The following is a 23067-nucleotide window of genomic DNA, read 5'->3' on the forward strand; positions in this document are numbered from 1 at the left end:
CTGGCCAGGAACCAAACTTAATCTACGGAGAGCCCGGCCAGTGCCCTCCAGGGTGACACTGAGCTTTCCACGCAATGAGTCTGCTTGGAGGGAAAGGGCCTTAACACCTGAGCACTGACAGGTGTCGCCACCTCCAGTGGGGTCCTCCAGACTCACAACCTCCCAGTCAGTCAAGCACCCCACTTTAAACACAGGAAGTAGAGCTCAGGGCAGTGACTTGCCCCACGTTCCGTAGTGAGTGGACACCAGCGCCCTTCCCTGCGTCCCCACTGCCTCCTCCCCTGGTGGACAGCAGCAGGCCGCCTGGTATCTCGCTGCAGCACACACGGCTGCCACCACGCCTCGGCCTGGCGGGCCAGATGGCACTCACATGAGGCTCGCTGGCTGAGAGCGCCGGCCCCTGCTCCTGGCCTGGCAGCAGCTCCTCCGCCCGCAGGCTCCGCAGGGCCTCCAGCTCGCTCTGCAGCTGGTGCGTCTGCAGCAGGGCCGAGTCGTGACCTAGGCCGGGCAGGGGGAGGGGGCTCATGAGCCCAGTGTGTCAGGACCAGCCACCTCAGGGCAGTGCTGCTGGGCAGGAACAGGTGAGAGGGCTCAGCAGGGGCAGAACCCTCACCTGTCTTCAGCAGGAGAATCTCCTGCTCTTTCTGGAGAATCACTTCCATTTTCTCCTGCAGACTCTGCTCCTTCTCCTCTACTGCAGCCGTCAGGTTAGCAGCCTTGGAGAAAACCCACGCAGGAGAAGGTTGGCAGCAGTAACCCCATCTCCCCCAAAGGCCTCTCCACTTTCCTACTACCCCGGGTACCCTGAGTCCCACTCTGAAGTCCACAGCCTCGAACACACTGCAGCTACCCTCTGCTCCTACACACAAGCACCAACCAATTCTCCTTGGCAGAGGCCCTGCACAGGGCACTCGCCCTCACTGCCCCTCTGGCCTGCAGTGGGCCACCAGAGACGCGGCTGCCCTGCCCGGGCTTCCAATGAGCTGTGACAACCACAACCTGCAGGCTTGAGTGCCTGCGATGGGCCTGCATTTGACCCACAGAACACGACCTCGTGACAGAATCCCAGAAGGTGATGATCCTGGAGTCTTTTCAGAGGCAGCTCTGAGACTCAGATGTCTTAAGCACCAACCCAAGGCCCAGAGCCAATTCACTAGGAGGCCCGGGGCCTGACGCCGAGCCCATCTGCACAGGAAGGCTTTCCACCCCGCCTGCTGGGAGCTCAGCGGTGCGTGCCGTCCAGGGGCCACGGGCAGGGAGGCCCGCCTCACAGAAACAGAGCCCAGTAGGTGTCTGGGGATGGGCTTCTCCCAGGTGATGTTTATAACACTGACCATCAAAAAAGGCCCTCCTGTGGGGAGAAGGTCTCTTGATAACATTTTTCTCTCACCCCCACAGACCTCCGGGGAGTCACATGGCTGACGGCATTCCTGAGCCCTGGACAGACGGGCGCAGGCTCGCACCGCAGGGTCACACAGAGCCCACCTGTTGCTGGAGCTCCTCCCTCTGCTTCCGCACCTCCTCCAGGGCTTGAGCCATCGCCACACTCACGATTTCTCTCTGGCTCCACTCTTCCTGCAATACCGAAAACCAGGAGGAGATTGAGCCCCAAAACTCAGTTCATGTGTTTTTAGTTGAACACTTCACATTAAGGCCACAGCAGGAGTAGTGTCTCGCAGGGCCAGATGAACACTGCCCCTGCTTTCCAAGGTTCCCAGGCTGCCCTCTGGCTGCAAGGCCTTCTGTATCCCTCTGAGAACGGTCCTGGTGGACAGCACGCCAGGGCACAGCACTGGGGGTCGTTCATCCCATGAGCACCCCAGCCAGTGCTCGGACCTAGAACTTGAAGAGCTGGGCCAGTGGAATCAACGCAGAACAGGAAAGACTCTCAGGCCACGCGGATGGAACAGCGGACTGGGACCATCCGGTTATAGAAAAAACAATAAGAAATTAGGGATTTTAGTAAGGCGAAATGTCACAGACTCACCAAAATTAACCATTTTGTACGAGAGAAAACTGAGGCTCTGAGACGTTAATCATTTGCCCACGGTCCTGGAGCTGGTAAGTGGCACAGCCAGCTTCTGTCTGAGCTCAGAGCCAAGCTTTGGACTCTCCCACCCACAGTATTTTCTACCACGAGCAGGGCTGCCTCACTGGCCTTTCCCAGAGCACAGCGACTAACCAACAAACCCTCAAGTCCTCTCCTGTGACTGATGCCGGGCTTGCAATCAACCCCTAGACGAATAATATGACTTCTCAGGGGCCTGAACACTGTCAGGGATGTCCACTGTTTCTGTCTCCCCAGAATCCCCTCCTTTTTGGGGGGTAAGAGCCTCATCATTGCTCTTCTCTACTCCCACCCCACAATTCCACATAGTTCTGGCCAAAAATGATACCCCCATTTTGTGGCTACAAGGATAAGCAAGTGATCCAGGCCTGGTCAATCACAATACCTCATCTCCTTGGCCAAATCAATTTGTCCAGAGGGTGGCTCTGTCCCTCAAGATGAACCAATCAGAATCCCCCCATTCTTTTTTTTGGTGAGGAAGATTGGCCCTGAGCCAACATCTGTCCCAATCTTCCTCTACTTTATGAGGGACACCGCCACAGCGTGACTTGACAAGAGGTGCTAAGTCCACACCCAGGATCTGAACCTGGGAACCCTGGGCCGCCCACAGAGTAGCATGTGAACTTAACCTCTACACTGGCAGGCTGGCCCCCGAATCCCTTTTATACGACGAAGCTGAGAGGGAGAATCCCTCCTTCCCCGGGGTCGCTAAGCTGGAGCGTCACCAGCTTGGAGCCGCTGTGGGACTGGACGCAGTCTATATCCTGGAGAAAAGCGAGTGCGAGAGCTGGGTGACTGACAGGGGGACAGCATGATGCAGGATGAGGAGAGCTCTGAGGCCTCGGGTTCCTGGCGAACAAGTCCTTCTGGTTCTGTGAGCTGCTCTACTCCTCCTACGAAACCGCCCTTTCCACTTACTCCAGGCCAAGCGCGTCAACAGAGGGAGATGTCAGTCATTGCCAGTGGCATTCTGGCTCCTACTGTGGAGTTGTCAGAATTGACCTTCCGTGAGACCACCTCTAGTGGACAAGAGCAATTGGCACCTGAACTCTAGAGGCTGACGTTGGGACCTAACTACTCCGGACAATACCCCTCGTAGGGGAGGCTCTGTTGATACAGGAGAAGGAGCAAGAGGTTTCAGGCTGGGTGGAGCTATGAAACCCTGGCCCTGCCTGCCCAGGTGGGGAGGGTGACAGGAACGTCCTGCTTCTGCAGCAGCCTTTTCGGGAGAAGTTTAGAAGAGACGCTGTGACCACTGACGTCTAAGTGGCCAGGAGGCAGACTGTGAGCAAGAAGACAGGGCAGGCACTGCACTTGACAATTCTCATCCGTGCTCAGGCTGGATCTTCAGGGTAATCTTCTCGAAGGCAAGGGTGATCATCTTCAGTCTAAAATAAGGAAACTGGATTTCCTCAAGAACCAGCTGGTGAGGGGCTAGGCTGGCTCACAGAACTGATTCCACGCGGCTCTGAAGTCTGTGCTACTGCCACAGAGCCACAGACAATCCAGGACCACGGGAGGTGAGGCTGACCGTGCAGCTCAGGGTCGCTGTGGGGGCCACCATGCTACCCAGAGGCGGCAGCTCTCTGCACCTAGGAATGATTTCCCCAGAGGGGCTCAGGGAACAGCTATTTTGAAAAATATGAGATACAAACAATTCTAAACATGTGTGCACCTAAACATAGTGCCTCAAAATACTTGAAGCAAAGACTGACAGAACTAAAGCGTGAAAGAGACAAATCCACGATCATAGCTGAAGATTTAGCACATTTCTCTCAGTAGCTGATAAAACAAGTTGACCAAAAAAAAAGAGGGGCCAGCCCCGCGGAGTAGTGGTTAAGTTCGAGGTGATCTACTTTGGGGGCCCAGGTTCTTGGGTTTGGATCCTGGGTGTGGACCAACACCACTCATCAGCCATGCTGTGGCAGCGACCCACATATAAAGTGGAGGAAGATTGGCACAGATGTTAGCTCAGGGCTAACCTTCCTCAAGCAAAAAGAGAAGAGGATTGGTAACAGAGTTAGCTCAGGGCTAGTCTTCCTCAGCAAAAAAAAAAAGTATCAGAAAACATATAGAAGATTTGAACAATACTATCAACCAACTTGATTTAATTAGTATATATAGAATGTTCTCCCTAACAGCAGCAGAATATATATTCTTTTCAAGTGCACTAAAGTATTTAACAAGATAGACTATAGGCTGGGTCATAAAACAAGTCTAAATAAATGTCAAAGGACAGAAATCATTCAGAATATTATCTGATCCTAATGGTATTAAACTAGAAATCCAAGATATCGAGAAAATCCCCCAAATGTTGAAAATTAACCCCCTTTCTAAACAGCCTGTGTGTGCTGGTTTTTAAGTTATTGCCTCTCAGCCCACACCTAGCCTTTTAGAATCTGCTTTGTGACGCTACACCCGGGACTCGGCAAACCACATTTCTGCTCATCCAGCTGGCTCCATATCAATATCTGCCAACAGGGGGAGCTTGAGGGAGGCTGCACGGCAGGAGGAGGGAGAAAAAGCCTTCCTGCTTTCCGGCAGCTCCTGCTTCTCTGAGCAGTGCTCCTTTGCCCTGGTAGCAGCAATTTTCCTAAAGCAGCAGCTGCATCCACTTTGCAGTTTTTCCAACACTTGCAACTGAATTCATTCACTGCCCCATCCTCCGACACACACACCAGCACCAACTGTACAGCGCCCCCCCTCAGGGGCCTGAGTGTCAAACCTGTGCGGCTCTCAATTCCTAAGTTTAATAATTCTAACTTCTTCACTTTGCTCCCTTAGTCCTAGGGTTGGAAGCTGCTTCCTTCGTGGTATCTTTTAACTGTTTCAGTGCTGGATTAAAAAACTTTACATTAATAATGACAAAGCAACAGAGATTGGATTGGTGGTTACCAAAGGGGGAGGGGGGAGGGGGAGGGCAGAAGGGGTGATTCAGCTCACATGTGAGGTGATGGCCTATAATTAGTTTTTGGGTGGTGAACATGAGGTAATCTACACAGAATTCGAAATATATTATGATGTACATCTGAAAGCTATATAATGTTATAATCCAATGTTACTGCAAAAAAAAAAAAAAAACCAAACCAAAAAAAACCACTTTACATTAGAACATAAATTCTCATTTGAATAACTGGGGTGGCTCCTTTCTCCTGAATGGACCATGAATGACACACTGTGGGTCAGATTTTCTGTTTCTTTTTGCATACATATTTGCAATAATCATTGCTCTTCATTCTTTCTTACCTCCTTACATCCTCTGTTCTTCCACCCAGAATTTTCCTTCACCTGAAAGATGCTTGTTCTTTTTGGTAGGAAGACTGTCCCTGAGCTAACATCTGTACCAACCTTCCTTTATTTTGTATGTGGGATGCTGCCACAACATGGCTTGATGAGCGGTGTGTAGGTCCACACCTGGGATCCGAATATGCAAACCCCGGGCCACAGAAGCAGAGCATGTGAACTTAACCACTGTGCCATCGGGCTGGCTCCTAAAATATGCTCTTTAGTAGTTCCTTTAGTGCAAGTCTGTTGCTGACTAATTTTTTGTTTTCATTTTACTGGTTTTCTTCAGTTCTGCCACCATGCTGTGTCTGGGTATGGATTTTCACATTGCTCCTGTTTGCATCTGTAAGGGTTCTTATACCTGTACCTGTAACTTGACAGTTTTCATCAGTCTGGCAAACTCTCAGCCATGAAATCTCTTCAATGATTGCTTCTGTCTTGTTTTTTCCATTTCCTTCTGGGCCTCCACTGATACATGATAAGACATCTCACAGAATCCTAATGTCTTTAATTGTTCATTTTATGTATTTCATTCTGCCCTTTCTTACATTTCACTAATTCTCTCTTTAGTTCTAATCTGCTGTTAAACTCATTCATCTTTTTGGTAGACAGCTTTACTGAAGTAGAATTGAATAATCAACTAAACATAAAGTGCGCAATATGATGAATTATGGTGAAATCATTGCCACAATAAAAATAGTGAAAATATCCATTACCCCAAAAACGTTTCCACATGCCCTTTTGTAATCTACTGCGTTTCAGTTATTGCATTTTTCAATTCTAAAATTCGAATTTGATCGCTTTTCAAAACTGCTGTCTTTTATTAGTTTCCAAATCTCAGCTGACATTTTCAATTTTGTCTTCTGTATCCTTAAACACGGTAAGCACAGTAATAGCTGAGCCTCCTAACAGCTCTTCCTACTTCAGCACTTGCCTCATTTACAGAACACTCTCCACTCAGAGCCAGAGTGACTCTTTTCAGACAGACCTCCTCACATCACTTCTCTCCTTCACGCCTCGGATGGCTTCCCTGCCCTCCCCTCACTACCATCCACTCTTCTTCCCCAGCCCACTAGGCAGCAGCCACACTGGCCTCGGTGCTGTTCTCTAGACAAACCAAGCCTTTTTCCTTCCACAGAGTCTTTCTATTTGCTATTTCTTCTGTCTGGAATATTCCTTCCCCAAACATTCACACTGCTGGCCCTTCTCCTTATTCAGATGTTTTGCTCAAATATCCTGAAGCCTCCCTGACCTCCCAATTTAAAAGAGTGCTCTCCGTCCTACTCCCGGCCCCTCACGCTACTTTGTCCTCTTCAGAGCACATGACTATTGCTCACTTGTTTACTGTCTCCCTTCACAAGCTCCTCAGGGGGAGAGTTTTGTCCTTCTGCTCACTGGCGCATCTCAGCACCTACAACGGTGCATCCAGGTACTTAAACGTCTGTTGAAGGAAGGCATGAAAAAGTATCTGACTCTAAAGTACACGCTTCCCTCGAGCCAGCACTACCGCCCCAGCACCGGCAGCACCTCGCACACGCGTCCCTCGAGCCGGCACTACAGCCCCAGCACCGGCAGCACCTTGCACACGCATCTCTCCAGCTGGCACTACAGCCCCAGCACCGGCAGCACCTCGCACACGTGTCCCTCCAGCTGGCACTACGGCCCCAGCACCGGCAGCACCTCACACACGCGTCCCTTGAGCCAGCACTACGGCCCCAGCACCGGTAGCACCTCGCACACGCTTCCCTCAAGCCGGCACTACGGCCCCAGCACCGGCAGCACCTCGCACACGTGTCCCTCCAGGCGGCACTACGGCCCCAGCACCAGCAGCACCTCGCACACGCGTCCCTCCAGGCGGCACTATGGCCCCAGCACCAGCAGCACCTCGCACACGCGTCCCTCCAGCCAGCACTATGGCCCCAGCACCGGCAGCACCTCGCACATGCGTCCCTCAAGGCAGCACTACGGCCCCAGCATCGGTGGCACCTCGCACACGCTTCCCTCAAGCTGGCACTACGGCCCCAGCACCGGCAGCACCTCGCACACGCTTCCCACAGTCCGGCACTACCACCCCAGCACCGGCAGCACCTCGCACACGCTTCCCACGGTCCGGCACTACGGCCCCAGCACCGGCAACACCTCGCAGACACTGCTGAAGGCTCACTCGGCACAGGCCCTCAGCTGTGGATGTTCTCAGACAAGTCCTGTGCCAAAGAATCGACAAGGTCGTGGTGTTGTGACCAAGCTGGGCAAGTACTGCAATGACCCATCGTCTAAGGGCTGCTGTGAAAGGGGTTGGGGAGCCGGAGGCCTATAAGGAAGTGCCAGAATCTCTCTCCCTCTGCATCCAGTTATGTCCAGGGAATGAAGCGGGCAGCATCTGATTAAAGCACCATGTTCCCAGAAAGGAAAGGGTGACAATCCAGCAGACTGTTTCTTCATTTCTGTACATGCTCCCTGGCATAAACAAACAAGGTCCTATGACCGACCATGTGAGGCCTTGCTTTCCTAGTCTCACTGTTAAAATCAGCAACCATGTGCTCTGACAGCATTACTTTCAGGCAGCTGTTGATGGCAGTGCAGAGGAAGGGCTGACCTCTGTGGTGGAGTGAAAAGTCAGACCAGCGCCACCTCTAACTACGGAACTTGGGCAAATTATGTACACTTGGAACTTCAATGACATTAACTGCAAAATGAGCACAATTCTTCCCACCGTCCTGGATCACTGAGAGGACTTAATCAGGCGACAATTTCCAGTAAATGCCTAACAGAACTACTGAATAAATGCCAGTTCCACCCCTTCTCACTCTAAGTACAGAACCCTCACTCGGCTGCTCCAAATACACACGTGCAAGACATGACACTTTTGTGAAACTGATTCAATTAGATAGATACCTTTAGCTTCTTTAGTTCAAGTTGGTGATGCTGTAAAGAACATTCACATTCATTCTTACTTTCTTTAAGGGCTGCATTTTCTTGCTCCAGCTCTCTCTGCAAATTGAGCACAGTATATATAAAAAGAAAAGGTCTTTACCATATTTCCCCTGAGCACAGTCCTGTCTTTGACATGGAATCTTTTTTTTTTTTTTTTTTTAAGATTTTTTTTTTTTATTTCCTTTTTCTCCCCAACACCCCCCGGTACATAGTTGTACATTCTTCGTTGTGGATTCTTCTAGCTGTGGTATGTGGGACGCTGCCTCAGCGTGGCCTGATGAGCAGTGCCATGTCCGCGCCCAGGATTCGAACCAACGAAACACTGGGCCGCCTGCAGCGGAGCGCACGAACTTAACCACTCGGCCACGGGGCCAGCCCCTGACATGGAATCTTTAAAAATGCTCCCTGTTCCTTTTTTGGTCACTGCAGGGGTGGGAGATGAGAACAGGGCGGAGGTCAGAAAGAGAGAGCCGCTTGACAAACTCCTCACAAGAAGAAACGAGGCACTTGACTCTGAAGACTGTGGGACAGGGAGGGGACCAGGGAAAAGGAGAAGCCATTCGGGGAGAACAACAGAAACTGTAGACAGACAATGGGAAGAAGCTGGTGGGACTGGTCAGGAAGTGACAGGAAGTCCCTGTGCAGCCCAAGGAAAAAGCAAACCCATCTGATTGGGGGTTTTGTAAAAAGCAGCCTTTTCCCATCCAGGCTCACGAGCAGGTGTCTTGGTGGGGAGACAAACACTGCTCAAAAAGTGGTTTCCTAGTTCAGAAGAGGCTGGTCCTCTTCCTGTCAAACTACTTGGCAGCCCAGCCACGCGCGAACCTGGCGCTCATGTGGCGGCCTCCCCGCTCCCGCACTCACCGCCTCCCGCTGTGCAGCTGTCTGCTCGGCTGCCCGAGCTCTCTCCAGGGCAGCGAGCTGGGCCTCCAGCACGTGGATGCGCTCTGTGCACTGCTGCTCCAGAGCGAGCACCTGCTGCTGAGCACGGCTGCTCTCCTTGTTTGCGGCAGCCTGTGGGGGTACCAGAGGACAGTTATTCACGGTGACAACAGGGGCCTTATTCTGTCCCTTGGTGACCAAAGATGGGTGTCCGACAGAAACACCTCTCCTTCCTGACCTTCCTCAGCCTGGGTGCTATCGATGTCCCCTGCTGTAAGCTCTGCCTATTGCCCTGGCCCCTGGCCTGCTCAGGAGCTGGGGTTGGGGACAGCTTTGGGCACCAGCCAGTCCTAAGACACAGCCCTCTGTCACCCCACTCAGTGTTGCCCTCTATGGCTGAAGTGCTTCCTGGGAGGAAGTATAAGAGAGTGATGAAGAACAAGAGCTTTGATCTAAGAAAGATGTGAGTTCTGCCATTTACTAGCTGGGAGACCAAGGGCTAGTGACCAGGTTTTTCTGAGCCTGCTTCCTCTAGAATGATAACAACAGTACACATGCCTTAGGTCTGCTGCAAGGACTAAAGGAAAACATGTGCAGAGAACTTAGCACAGTGCCTAGGACACGGCAAACATGCCATAAATGCTGTTTTCATTTCTCTAGTTTTTTTTCTTTTTTTTTTTCTGCTTTTTCTCCCCAAAGTCCCCCAATACATAGATGTGTATTTTAGTTGTGGATCTTTCCAGCTGTGGCATGTGGGACGCTGCCTCAGCATGGCCTGACAAGCGGTGCTATGTCCCCGCCCAGGATCCAAACCAGCGAAACCCCGGGCCGCTGAAGCGGAGTGTACAGACTTAACCACTCGGGCATGGGCTGGCCCCTATTTCTCTAGTTTCGAACTCAACACCCAACCTGGGGCTGTGACAGCTGGCCAAGCCTTGCCATCTTCTCCCCAGAGCTGGGACCTGTTCTCCACAGCCCCGGCTGCAAGCTGAGGTTTGACTCCCAGTGGAGCTATGACCTCTAACAGTCCCAGAACTAGGCTGGGCCCCACGGCCAGCTGTCAGGTGCGACTCATCCTCTCTGGATAACTCCGATCCTCCAGCAGGCCCACACTCCCTCCATCTGCAGCTGCCCGCCTGTTCAGATTCAGCACAACTGGATCTAAGGTCGGGTCCAGATACCACTCCAGAAGTTGGGAGTGAGTCTGAGGTGTGTGCAAAGGCATGAAGGGAAAGCATCGAGGGCCCAGGACACAGCAGCCGCAATAACCACTTACAAGCTCCTGAATCTGAGCTTCTTGAGTTGCCATGATGTCACTGCTCTGTTTCAGCTTCTCCTCAGACGCCTGCAGGCTCTGCTCTAGTTCTCTCACCTGAGGGGAAACAGAAGCACTCTTTCGTTCAAAGAAAGCTGGAGAGTAGCAACAAGTGGCTTTAAGTCCTAAAACAGGTCCATGACAGAAAATTTTTAAATTAGAAAAACGATAACGCATAAGTCTACCATTATAAAGCACTATCGTTCCAATGCATTTTCTTCTAGTCGGTTTTATGATTTTTTAAAAATAACTTTTTATACAATTCTGGTAAAACTCTGTATTTTTCCTCCTCACTCAAGTTTCCTTCTGTGTTTCCACATATTCTTCAGATCATAGATTGTCTCCTCAAAGGATATTTCATAATTTACTGAACCAGTGCCTACAGTGCTGGCACTTAGGTTGTTTTCCATTTTCCCATCTAAAATGAGGCAGCAGTTAATATCTTCATGCAACGTTTTTTGACCTGGTTTGAATCACTTGCTTAGGATAGATTTCCAGAAGTGGGATTACCGCTCATGATACAAACTTAGGTCTCACTCATTCCACAAATATCAACCAAGCCTGACTAGGTACCTGGCACTGCCACTGGGACATGAGGCAGGCCCAGAGGACAGGACGACATATTGCCCAGCACTGGGCTCGACCTGGCTCTCTAATGTGACATTTTTATCTGACTCGAGCTGTCTTTGCCAATTTCTCTTATAAAGTCCTCTTGTGGGGGGGCAGCCTGGTGGCACAGTAGTTAAGTGCGCATATTCCGCTTCGGCGGCCCAGGCTTCAACGGTTCAGATCCCGGGTGCGGACATGGCACCACTTGGCAAGCCACGCTGTGGTAGGCGTCCCACATACAAAGTAGAGGAAGATGGGCACGGATGTTAGCTCAGGGCCAGTCTTCCTCAGCAAAAAGAGGAGGATTGGCAGCAGATGTTAGCTCAGGGCTAATCTTCCTCAAAAAAAAAAAATGAGTCCTCTCGTTTGTTGAATAAGGTCTGACCTTGGGGAACTCTATTATGACAACATACGCACAGGCAAGGCTGCAGCTTTGTCAGGAGAGGCAGGGACCCAATGAGATGGATATTTTCAGGTCTTACGGTTCCTCCTATACATTCACGTATAAGACTCAACTGAAGTAACCCTGTGAGAATAGTGCATTTCCGTAGAGGAGAACAGTCATGTTACTTGCCCATTGTCACAAACTCTATTTGTGGTAGAGCCGGGACTGAAACCTAGCTTTTTAAACTCCTGAGTTCAGAAAATATCTACCCAAGTCCCAATTTAGAGGGAGAGCTCAAGAGAGACTCAGATCCTCAAAAGGTTAAGCAGAGAGTTATCCTAAGGCCTGGCGATTCCACTCCCAGGTATATACCCAAGAGAAACGACAGCCTGAGTGCACACAAAACCCTTGTTCACAGCACTAATGTGCATGGCAGCATCATTCACAACAGCCACAGGATGGAAACAACCCAAATGTCCATTGACAAGAGAAGGGATAAACAAAACGTGGTATATATATATACAGTGGAATGAAAGTCTTAAAGAGGCTTATTTAGCCTTAAAAAGGAATGACATTCTGACACATGGTACAACATGCATGAACCCTGAAGATACTAAGCTAAGTGAAATAAGCCAGACACAAAAGGTCAAATATTGTATGATCCCACTAATATAACGTACAGAGTCATCAAATTCATAGAGACAGAAAGTAGAATGGTGGCTGCAGGGGACGGGGAGGAGAGCATGGGGAGTTACTGCTTTAACTGGTACAGAGGTACAGTTCAAGAAGATGATAAAGTTCTGGAGGTGGATGGTGGTGATGGTTGCACAACAATGTGAATGCACTTAAAGCCACTGCACTGCACACCTAGAAACGGTTGAAAAGCTAAATGTTGTGTTATGTATATATATTTTTTTAAAGATTTCATTTTTTTTCCTTTTTCTCCCCAAAGCCTCCCAGTACATAGTTGTATATTCTTCGTTGTGGGTCCTTCTAGTTGTGGCATGTGGGACGCTGCCTCAGCATGGTTTGATGAGCAGTGCCATGTCCGTGCCCAGGATTCGAACCAACGAAACACTGGGCCACCTGCAGCGGAGCACGCGAACTTAACCACAGGCCACAGGGCCAGCCCCTATGTTATGTATATTTTGCAACAGTGAAAAAAAAGATACTCAGAAATAGGTAGAACTGAATTATAATAAAACAAACAAAGCTGTATTAAGATAAAAATACAGTTTTAAATATATTTATCAGGAAATAAGAAAGATTTTAAAAATGGGCTAAGCATGTGCCATGGTCTGAATGGTTGTGTCTCAGGTCGAAAGCCTAACGCCTGATGGGATGGTATTAGGATACGGGGCCTCTGGGAAGAGCTTAGGTCATGAAGGCAGACCCCTCAGGAGTGGGATTAGTGCTCTTATAAAAGAGGCCCCAAAGAGATCCCTGGCCCCTTCTGCCACTTCACACTCATTAAACTGGCAAAAAAATTAAAAGGCTGGGAAACGCCAATGCTGGAAAAGGCAGAGATGCAGATACAGTGACCCTCGTGCACGCTGGGGGAGCGAAGCCAGGTGCAGCCCTCTGGGAACGTTCTTGTCTTACTTAGTCACATTAGGTCATACACACTCTCTATTCTCCTTAAGATAACAGGGACCAGGACGTTCACTGCAGTGTCATCTGTGGTGACAGGAAGAAGGCGGCAATCTGGATGTCTAACATCTAGTAGATAACTACAAAGTGGAGTAGGTGAGTACAGCGAAGTGGACACAGATAGCAGATGGGGCAGAGGAAAGTAACAGAGAAGACACATGCAGGGCCATATCGTTTCCCTCAATTAACATACATGCACTCAAAACAATGCCACCTATTTTTTTTTTTTTGAGGAAGATTAGCCCTGAGCTAACATCTGCCGCCAATCCTCCTCTTTTTGCTAAGGAAGACTGGCCCTGAGCTAACATCCGTGCCCATCTTCCTCCACTTTATATGCAGGATGCCTGCCACAGCATGGCGTGCCAAGCAGTGCTATGTCCGCACCCGGGATCCGAACAGTTGAAGCCTGAGGCGCCAAATCGGAATGTGCGCACTTAATCGCTGCGCCACCAGGTCGGCCCCAATGCCACCCATTTTAAGGCAATCCAACAATAAAAGTGTGTGTTATTAACCACAACAGAATGGTTTCCTATGGGAGGGAGGGGAATGGGGATAAAAAGGAATAAATAAACACAAGCACAACTTTGTGTGGAACAATGACAGTGATGTGGCAAGAACGAAGAAAACGACTAGCTCAACCCTGTATAAGTAAGATCCAAAAGACAGTCCCTCTGAAAGAAAACCTCTGACCCAAGGGGATTCTCAGCCACAACCATGTCATCCAACCAGGTTACAACTCAGACACAGGAATCACTTGGGAGTGAGATCAGTACCCGAGTCTGCAGGATGTCAATGGCCTTGGCCTGGCTGCTTCTGGCTGCTAAGAGCTGCTGTCTGGTATCCTCCAAATTCTGCTCGGCAACTGTTTTCTGTAAGTTGAAAGAAGAGTAAAAGAAAATAGTCATTTCTCCATTGAATAAATATTTACTGGTATCTAAAACATACTACGATTTGTGTGAGGCACAAGGGACACAAATACATTTTTAAAAAATAACAGCTAATTGAGATAAAATTCACATATCATAAAGTACAGAGAGAGAAATTTGACAGTCCTTTGACCTTGACGCTGGGGTAAAAGACTAACAAAAATATTATACAACAGAGTGCAACAGGCACCCACAAAGAATGAGCAAAGAGCGGGAAACGGCCTCAGGAAAGTGGGAGGCTTCACGATTCACAGGTGGCGCGGGAGGGGGAGCACCCAGGCAGAGGGATGACTAGCGGAGGTGTGAAACAGCCTGGCACACGTGGGGAGCTACAACTTGCCAAAAGTTAAAGTGATGATGGATTCAGGTCAAGAAACAAGACTGGAAAATTAGGCAACAGGCCAGATCGTGAGAAACTTTTTATGCTGCAGAAAGGAGTTTCAATTTAATTCCGTAGGCAATATTTTTCAAAGTGGGGTGGTCCAAACACTGGCATTAGACTTATTTGGTTGCTGGGGAGGGGTGGCTGTTAAACTTGAGGCCTCCTTCCAGGCCTACTGAAATCAGAACTTCTGAGGGGAGGGACAGAGATATAGACTTCAAACAAACCCCCCAAGTATCTCTCATGCACACTAAACTTTATAATAATGATGACGGCACACTAATAATGATTATACCATTAATAGCTGAAATACACCGAGGGCCCCCCATTATGTTCTAAGCCTCATTCGAAGTACTTCACATACTGTAACTCATTTAATCCTAACGATAATTCTACGCATTTGGTACAATCATTAGCCCTACTTTACAGAGGCAGAAACAAACACAAAGACATTAAGTTACCTGCTCTAAGTCACAAACTAGTAAGTAGAGAGGTGAGACACAAACCGAGGTAGCCTGGTGCTAGAAATCAATTTCCACCCTGGAACCCACATTACACGCACTGCAGACTGCAGGGGAGTCGTGGAAGCTCTTTAAGGAGCAATGTGGTCAGAAACGTTGTTTAGGGAGGTCATTTTGGCAGTGGGTGTGGAAGCCTGCGTCAGAGGGTGGAGGAGGAGGGACTGAGCCGGGCAGGCCAGTCTGGAGACTCTAGTGTAGACTAGGCTGGAGGTGCAGGAAGCCCTGAAGTGCAACAGCGGCAGCAGAGATGGAGCTATTCGGCTGAAACTGACTCAAGACAGAAAGCGAGGTCGAATCAAGGCCCAAGGCTTTGGCTTTGTCACCTTTGTCACAGTGAGGCCAATCACTGGCATAGAGAGAGGAGGAGCAGCACGAATGTGGGCAAATGAAGTGAGATGTGATGAGAAAGTAAGTTGCCCAACACCACTGGGCACGAGGCCAGTCTGCTCAACAGCCTCCTTCAGCTCAGGAGAGTCTGCTCACTGCCCTGTTTGCCTTGGCCAATGGAAGCACAAAAGGGCAGAGGAGAGCAGGGTGGTAAGACAAGACAGCCCGAGTGGCGTAAATCACTAGGTGGGGTGATCAGGGTGCTATTTATTCATATGCATCTCTGAACAAAGTTCTCCCTTTCCCTGAGGAAAACATGCCACACGGGTGACATGAGGCTTTCTTTGTGAAAGCAGGACAATCAAAAGGTGGGGAGAGTGCTCTTCTCACCAAGCTGTTTGTAGACTCTGTGGCTCTGAAACTCTAGGATTTTATGAAATCTCCGGGGTTACCATTGCTTTCCCAACACCGGCCAGCTCAAAGAGAGCTAGTCACCTCTTTCAGGAGTTCCTGCACATGCTCTTCTCCTGATAAGTTCTGCTCCAGTCTCTTCTCCAAGGAAGCAACCTTCTCCTGCAAATGTGTGATGAGTTTTTCTTTCTCTTGAGTTTCAGCAGTGACCTGCAGGTGAAAGCAGAGATTCCGTTACACTATAAACCCCTCTCCCTTCCTTCCTGTCTCCTCTAGGACCATCACCATTTCTTTGAAATTCTGTTCTCAACTGCATCCTAGAAGAACACACAGCTGGGAAATCTTCCCTGAAAACGGGACATAGAAGATACAAGACCAGACCTCAACATCACTCAGGTATCCAGTTCAGACCCAGTGCAGCAAGAGGCAAACGCTCACCCCAATTTAAGCAACTGAAAATCTGGGAAGGACACTGTTGCTCCCTCTGTGGAATCTAGCCAGGAGCCAGGGAAGATGCTCCTCCTCTTGAAAATAACCAGATGGTACTGTCATGATCTACGAGCCAAAGGAATACTCCTCCTCCTACTCTCATCGAGCATACGTTTAATCCTACTAATCCAGAGTCCAACAGGAGCGACATCTTTACCCCAGATGCCAAAAACCAGCAGAGGCTGTCCCACTCAAGAAGCCCCCAGCCAGCCCTACAATGATCTAAGAACAGTGCTTCTCGAAACATGAGGCTGGATGGAGCAGTAATGGTGCCACTGTAGCGCCTTAAGGCACAAGAGAGAACTTCTGAAATGAATGATATTTACCCTGGCTCACAGCACAGGGAACACAGTAGAGCTGCTGGGCACCTCACACCTTGGCCCAGACCAACAGCTGCCCACTTATTTATTTCAGTCTGTCTCTTTAGCAGCGGTGGTAGTGGTGAGTTGGGTTAACTTTATTCCTTTCACTATTCCGAATCTTCAAATGCTGCTCAATGTCCAAGTAGAGGATCCAGGAAGCTTTGAACATATAAGTTCTTATATCCCTAGTGGTCCTTGTATCCCCTGAGGACGTCCCTTCTCCTCTCCAAAAAAGGTCATAGAGCAGCAACATCTCACTGTGAAGATTTGAGTCTCCTCACATATACTCTGCTTCCTCAGATGCCCTCACCTTATGCTTCTGTCACTCCATCTCAAGCCACAGACGTTCATGCTTAGCTTGTAACCCAGCCAATCTCCTCAGATTAAGATGTAGCAACTTGGGCCTCGGGTTTTGGGAAGAAGCATTTGCCGTTCTGAATCCTCACAGGGATGACAACATAAGTAGTGGGGGGGAAGTTTGCAGAATGGATTCAGGATCCCATAATTCAACAAAACTTTATCAAGCCTATACTCTGTGTTGTCTTCTGGGGATACAATCAGACACAGTGCCTGACTCACAGAAGCATGGAGGCTGGTGGTGGAGATACACAAGCTTAATTATAAAACAACAAAATCATGCTGCAACAGAGGGACATACAAGGTGCTATGAGATCTCAGAGGCAGGAGGCACTAACTGTTCGGGGCAATCAGATCAGGCCTCCTAAGCAGGCTCCTATACAAGCCCGGGGGGAAGGGGTTGGAGAGGAAGCAGCACTCCGGTAAAGGGCAGCACATGCAAAGGAAGAACAGACAAGTTCAGCATGACCGGGGGCAGGGTGAAGACAACTCCCAAGTCTGTGGCTCAGACCCTGGATGAATAACATTATTCGGGGCAAAAACACAGGAGGGCGAGGGCGTTTGATAGGAAAGAAAAACAGTTTTGGCTATGTTGGCCCATCTTTATGGGTCTCTTACTAATAACATTAATAATAGCAATAGTAATAACTATAACCACACAGGGCGGTGGCAGCAGCAGCTATAGTGTCCAGGGCATGTGCAAGCACTTCCCATTATCTCTAGTCCTCACAACCACCCTTCACTGTGTCCATGCATAAGGAAACTGAGGTTTAGGGATTAGCCCAAAGGCACACACCTTAGTGACAGATTAAGGATTCAAACCCAGGTCTTCTAGATCTAAAGCCTGTACTTATCACCTGAACTTGAGAGATACAGGTGACCCGTTCCAGTGAAAACCAAAAGAACAACCAAGTCCTATACAAGTCACTGTGTTAGACAGAGTTAGGGACAGAAGAAGAATCAGTCACCAATTTCCATGTAGTTTTCTTGTGCACCATATCCCACATGGAGCCCTCCTCTTCACTTTGGCTGTTTTACTGGAGGCCCTTAGCACCTAAGGTGCTATAGCTAACACCGTACTTAATGGTGAGGAAAATCAAAGCTTTCCCACTAAGGTCAGGTACAAGGCAGGATGTCCCCTTTCACCACTCCTTTTTGACATTGTACTGGAAGTCCTGGCTAAGGCAATAAGGCAAGAAAAGGAAATGAAAGGTATACAGATTGGGAAGGAAAACATAAAATTGTCTTTTTTTCAAATGACATGATTGTCTACTTAGAAAATCCAAATGAATTAACAAAAAACCTCCCAGAACTAATAAGTGATTATTGCAAGGTTGCAGGATACAAGGTTAATATACAAAAGTCAATTGCTTTCCTATATACCAACAACCAACAAGTGGAATTTGAAATTAAAAAACACAATACCATTTATTTTAAGACCCTCAAAAATGAAAAACTTGGGTATAAATCTAACAAAATAGGTCCAAGATCTATATGAAGAAAACTACAAAACTCTGATGAATGAAATTTTTAAAAACTAAATAAATGGAGAGATATTCCATGTTTACAGATAGGAAAACTCAGTACTGTCAAGACGTCAGTTCTTCCCAACTTGATCTATAGATTCAAAGCAATCCCAGACAAAATCCCAGCAAATTATTTTATGGATATCAACAAACTGATTCTAAAGTTTATATGGAGAGGCAAAAGACCCAGAATAGCCAACACAATATTGAAGAAGAACAAAGTCGGAGGACTGATGCTATTTGGCTTCAAGACTTACTATAAAGTTACAGTAATCAAGACAGTATGGTACTGGGGCTGGCCCCGTGGCCGAGTGGTTAAGTTTGCGCGCTCCACTCCAGGCAGCCCAGTGTTTCGTTGGTTCGAATCCTGGGCGCGGACATGGCACTGCTCGTCAAACCACGCTGAGGCGGCGTCCCACATGCCACAACTAGAAGGACCCACAATGAAGAATATACAACTGTGTACCGGGGGGGCTTTGGGGAGAAAAAGGAAAAAAATAAAATCTTTAAAAAAACCAAAAAAAGACAGTATGGTACTGACAAAAAAACAGACAAACAGATCAATGGAACTGAATAGAGAGCCCAGAAATAGGCTCTCATAAATATAGTCAACTGATCTTTGACAAAGGAACAAAGGCAATACAATGGAGCAAAGATAGCCTCTTCAACAAATGGTGCTGGAACAACTGGACATCCATATGTAAAAAAGTGAATGGAGACACAGACCTTACATCCTTCATAAAAATGAACTCAAAATGGATCACAGACTTAAATGTAAAACTCAAAACTATGAAACTCCTGTAAGATAAAACAGGAGAAAACCTAGATGACCTTGGGTATGGCAGCAACTTATTAAATACACCACCAAAGGCATGAACCATGAAAGAAATAATTGATAAGCCGGACTTCAACAAAATTAGAAACTTCTGCTCTGCTTAGGACAATGTCAAGAGAATGAGAAGAAAAGCCACACTGGAAGAAAAATCTGCAAAAGAGATGTCTGATAAAGGACTGTTCTCTAAAATATAAAAGAAACTCTTAAAACTCAACAATAAAGAAAAAAACCCTCAGCAATAAGAAAACAAACAACCCAACAGAATAAGGCAAAGAAAAAAAAGTGTAAGAATTGGAAAGAAAGAAACAAAGCTGTCTTCATTTACAGATGATATGACTGCTATTAAGGAAACTCAAAGACCCTAGAGATTCATTGTTAAGCTTAACAAAAGGTGTGCAAAGAAATTAATACACAAAAATAATATTTCCATATGCCAGCAATGAATAGAAAAAGTCATTTTTAAAATGACACAATTTAGAACTGGTATAAAAAAATAAAGCACCTAGGAATAAATTCAACGACAGATAAACTTTTACGGAGAAAACTATAGAACCTTCTGGAAAGCCATTTAAAAAAAACAAACAAACAAACAGGGGCTGGCCCCGTGGCCGAGAGGTTAAGTTCGCGCGCTCCGCTGCAGGTGGCCCAGTGTTTCGTTGGTTCGAATCCTGGGCGCGGACGTGGCACTGCTCATCAAACCACGCTGAGGCAGCGTCCCACATGCCACAACTAGAAGGACCCACAACAAAGAATATACAACTATGTACCGGGGGGGCTTTGGGGAGAAAAAGGAAAAAACAAACAAACAAAACAAAACAGCAGCACTGAATATCTGGGGAGACCGACCACGTTCTTGGATAAGAAAATTCACATCATAAAGTAATCACTGCTCCCCAAATGCATCTACAGATTCAATGCAATTCCAATCAATATCCCACAGGTTTTTTAAGGAGTTTGTCAAACTATTCTGTGGAAGAGCAACAGGCCAAGAATATTCAAAATACTCCTAAAAAAAGTAGGTGGGGAGACTTGGCTTACCAGACACCAAGACTTATCTGAATACCACAGCTAGTGAGGCGATGTATAGTATTATGCAAATACCACAGTGGCATACACCCCAAAGTACAGGAGTGGTTCCACATGCATTTGGAAAACTGAATTGAGACAAAGCTGGCACTGCAGATCAGTGAGAAGACAAGAGATTTCTCAATACATGGTACCAAAACAATTAAAAAAAAAAGAATAAAGGTCCTTTTCTCACACCAAAATCACATGTTAGGCATATTAAAGACTTGAATATAAAAGGCAAATAAAAGACGAATATAAAAGGCACATAAAAGACTTGAATATAAAACTTTCAGATATAATACATATATGAGAATAACATTATGATTCTGAGTAAGGAAAGATTTCTTAAAAAATACAAAAGCATAAACTTAAAGGAAAACAATAAATTCAACTGTAATAAAATTAAAAGCATACGTTCATCAGAAGAGACCGTAAAGAGTGGGAAGACACGGCGCCGGCCCTGTGGCCGAGTGGTTGAGTTCGCGCACTCCGCTGCAGCGGCACAGGGTTTCACCAGTTTGAATCCTGGGCACGGACATGGCACCGCTCATCAAGCCACGCTGAGGCAGCGTCCCACATGCCACAACCAGAAGGACCCACAACTAAAAACACACAACTATGTACTTGGGGGCTTTGGGAGAAAACGGAAAAATAAAATCTTTAAAAAAAAAAAAAAGAGTGGGAAGACAAACCCAAAACTAGAAGACATTTGCAACCTATATAACTGACAAAGGAGTGTGGCAGCCAGGACATATATCAACAACTATAACTAAAGAGAAAAGACAGAAAACGCAACAGAGAATGAGCAAAAGATTTGAACCAGCACTTCACGGGAGAGCATGAACAACTGATAAACATACGAAAAGGTGCTGAACTTCATTAGCAAAGCAAATTAAAATCACTATGAGATAATATTTCACACTCACCAGACTGGCAAAAATTAAAAGTTTGAGAATATCCCATATTGGCAAGGAAACAGAACAAGCCAAAATCTTGTACACTGCTGGTGAGAGTATGTAAATTACTACAACTACCAGGGGAAAACAATTGGGCATTATCTAGTAAAGCTGAAAAAGTACAAATCTTTTCAACCATCCTTTTCACATCTCAAATATATTCTTGCACAGGCAGATGAAAGTTCACAGCAGCCTTGCTTGTGAAAGACCAGAAACACCCTAATGTCCACTGTCAACAGAATAGATAAATAAATTCTAGGATCTTCATACTATACCAACGAGAAAAGAATAAATTATAGCTGCATGGGTCCACATGAACGGTCTCCAGGAATACAATGTTGAGCACAAAAAGTTAGTTTTAGAATACCTACAGCACGATTTCATTTATATAATGTTAACACGCAGGAGAAATGAAAGAAGATACCGTTTACGGATAAAATACGGTAAGATGATAAAGCAAAGCAAGGAAATGGAACAATTTCTGGATAGTGCTTACTTCTGAAGGAAAAAGGAACGGGCTGGAATAATGAAAGGCACACCAGGAAGGAACCTCAACAATAAACGTACTGTTCTTTTTCTTAACTTAGGTGGTAGCTACTTGGGGCTTCATTGCCTTGTTATATCCTCTATTTAACTTAATCACAAAACTACCCTTCCTGGGCCGGCCTGGTGGTGCAGCGGTTACGTTTGCACGTTCCGCTTCGGTGGCCTGGGGTTCGCCAGTTCGGATCCTGGGTGCGGACAAGCCACGCTGTTGCAGGCATCCCATATATAAAGTAGAGGAAAATGGGCATGGATGTTAGCTCAGGGCCAGCCTTCCTCAGCAAAAAGAGGAGGATTGGCAGCAGATGTTAACTCAGGGCTAATCTTCCTTAAAAACAAAACAAAAACAAAAAACTGCCCTTCCTCTAGCGCTCTCTTAGCCTGATACTGACAGTCTCAGCCACTCAGGTGCTTAAGCCAGAAACCCGCAAATCATTCCTAAGCCCTTCTTCTCTCTTGCTCGCCTCCTATGTTTATTACATTGGACAGTGGGTCAATCTCGTCATCATTTCTCAAATCTGTCTACTCCCCCACTATCTTCACTAACACTCTTGTCAAAGCCACCATCTCACGCCTGGACAACTGTAAGAGCTTCCGAACTGGAAACCTTTTCGATGTTTCCTCCTAAGAGCCAGAGTAATCCCTCTTACTCTGTGTGTCACCCTTCCAGCCTTCTTCCAGTTCCTTGGATGTGCTAATCCTTTTACAGCCTCAGAGTGTCTAGGTTTATTATTTTTGCTGTTTCCTGCTTGAAATTCTCTCCCATCGTCCTTTCCCCTGCAGCCTCAGCAGTCCACCTCAGCTCGAGTTACTTCCTCAAGGGGAGCGTTCTATGACTTCGAGGCTAGAGCTGATTTGATGCCCTCTTGTAGGATCGCACAGCATTCTGTAGTCTTCCCTCATAGCACGCGTCACAGCTTTAATTATATGATTATGTGATTATTGATTACTGTCTGACTTCCTCTCTGCACTGTAAGTTCCACAAAAGCAAAGGTGGTATCTGTTTTGCTAATCATAGTACTTCTAACGCCCAGCAGAGAGCAGAGCCTGGCACATAGTAAAACGCAAATCTTATTTTTAGAATGAATGAGGGAACTTAGTGTCTGGAAAATTAGTTTTTCCAATTATAAAATGGATGAATGGTCTAACTGCTATCAAGGGTCCCTTGAATCCCAAAGTTTTGTGTCTGTTATCCCCTCTAACCCCACTCCCCAAATGTATTCTGCACCCTTCTGC

At 47.3% G+C, this 23067-nt stretch overlaps 1 protein-coding gene across 10 annotated transcripts in view; it reads right to left on the reverse strand.

Annotated features, from left to right (window-relative positions):
* Positions 1 to 23067, reverse strand: part of GOLGA1 (golgin A1) — a 47659-nt gene that overhangs the window by 7284 nt on the left and 17308 nt on the right. For all 10 annotated transcript variants that reach the window (XR_011533583.1, XM_070596459.1, XM_070596464.1 and 7 more), the window contains 8 exons: positions 15780 to 15905; positions 13902 to 13997; positions 10446 to 10541; positions 9152 to 9301; positions 8249 to 8344; positions 1486 to 1575; positions 614 to 716; positions 371 to 498 (listed from right to left, as the gene is read on the reverse strand). Coding sequence is in view for 9 of the 10 variants with exons in the window: in XM_070596459.1 (XP_070452560.1) it covers positions 371 to 498; positions 614 to 716; positions 1486 to 1575; positions 8249 to 8344; positions 9152 to 9301; positions 10446 to 10541; positions 13902 to 13997; positions 15780 to 15905 (885 nt within the window). In the remaining variant the exon portion in view is untranslated. The remainder of the gene's footprint in view (positions 1 to 370; positions 499 to 613; positions 717 to 1485; positions 1576 to 8248; positions 8345 to 9151; positions 9302 to 10445; positions 10542 to 13901; positions 13998 to 15779; positions 15906 to 23067) is intronic.

The sequence above is a fragment of the Equus przewalskii genome, chromosome 26 (genome assembly GCF_037783145.1).
Source record: "Equus przewalskii isolate Varuska chromosome 26, EquPr2, whole genome shotgun sequence".
Classification (NCBI taxonomy): domain Eukaryota; kingdom Metazoa; phylum Chordata; class Mammalia; order Perissodactyla; family Equidae; genus Equus; species Equus przewalskii.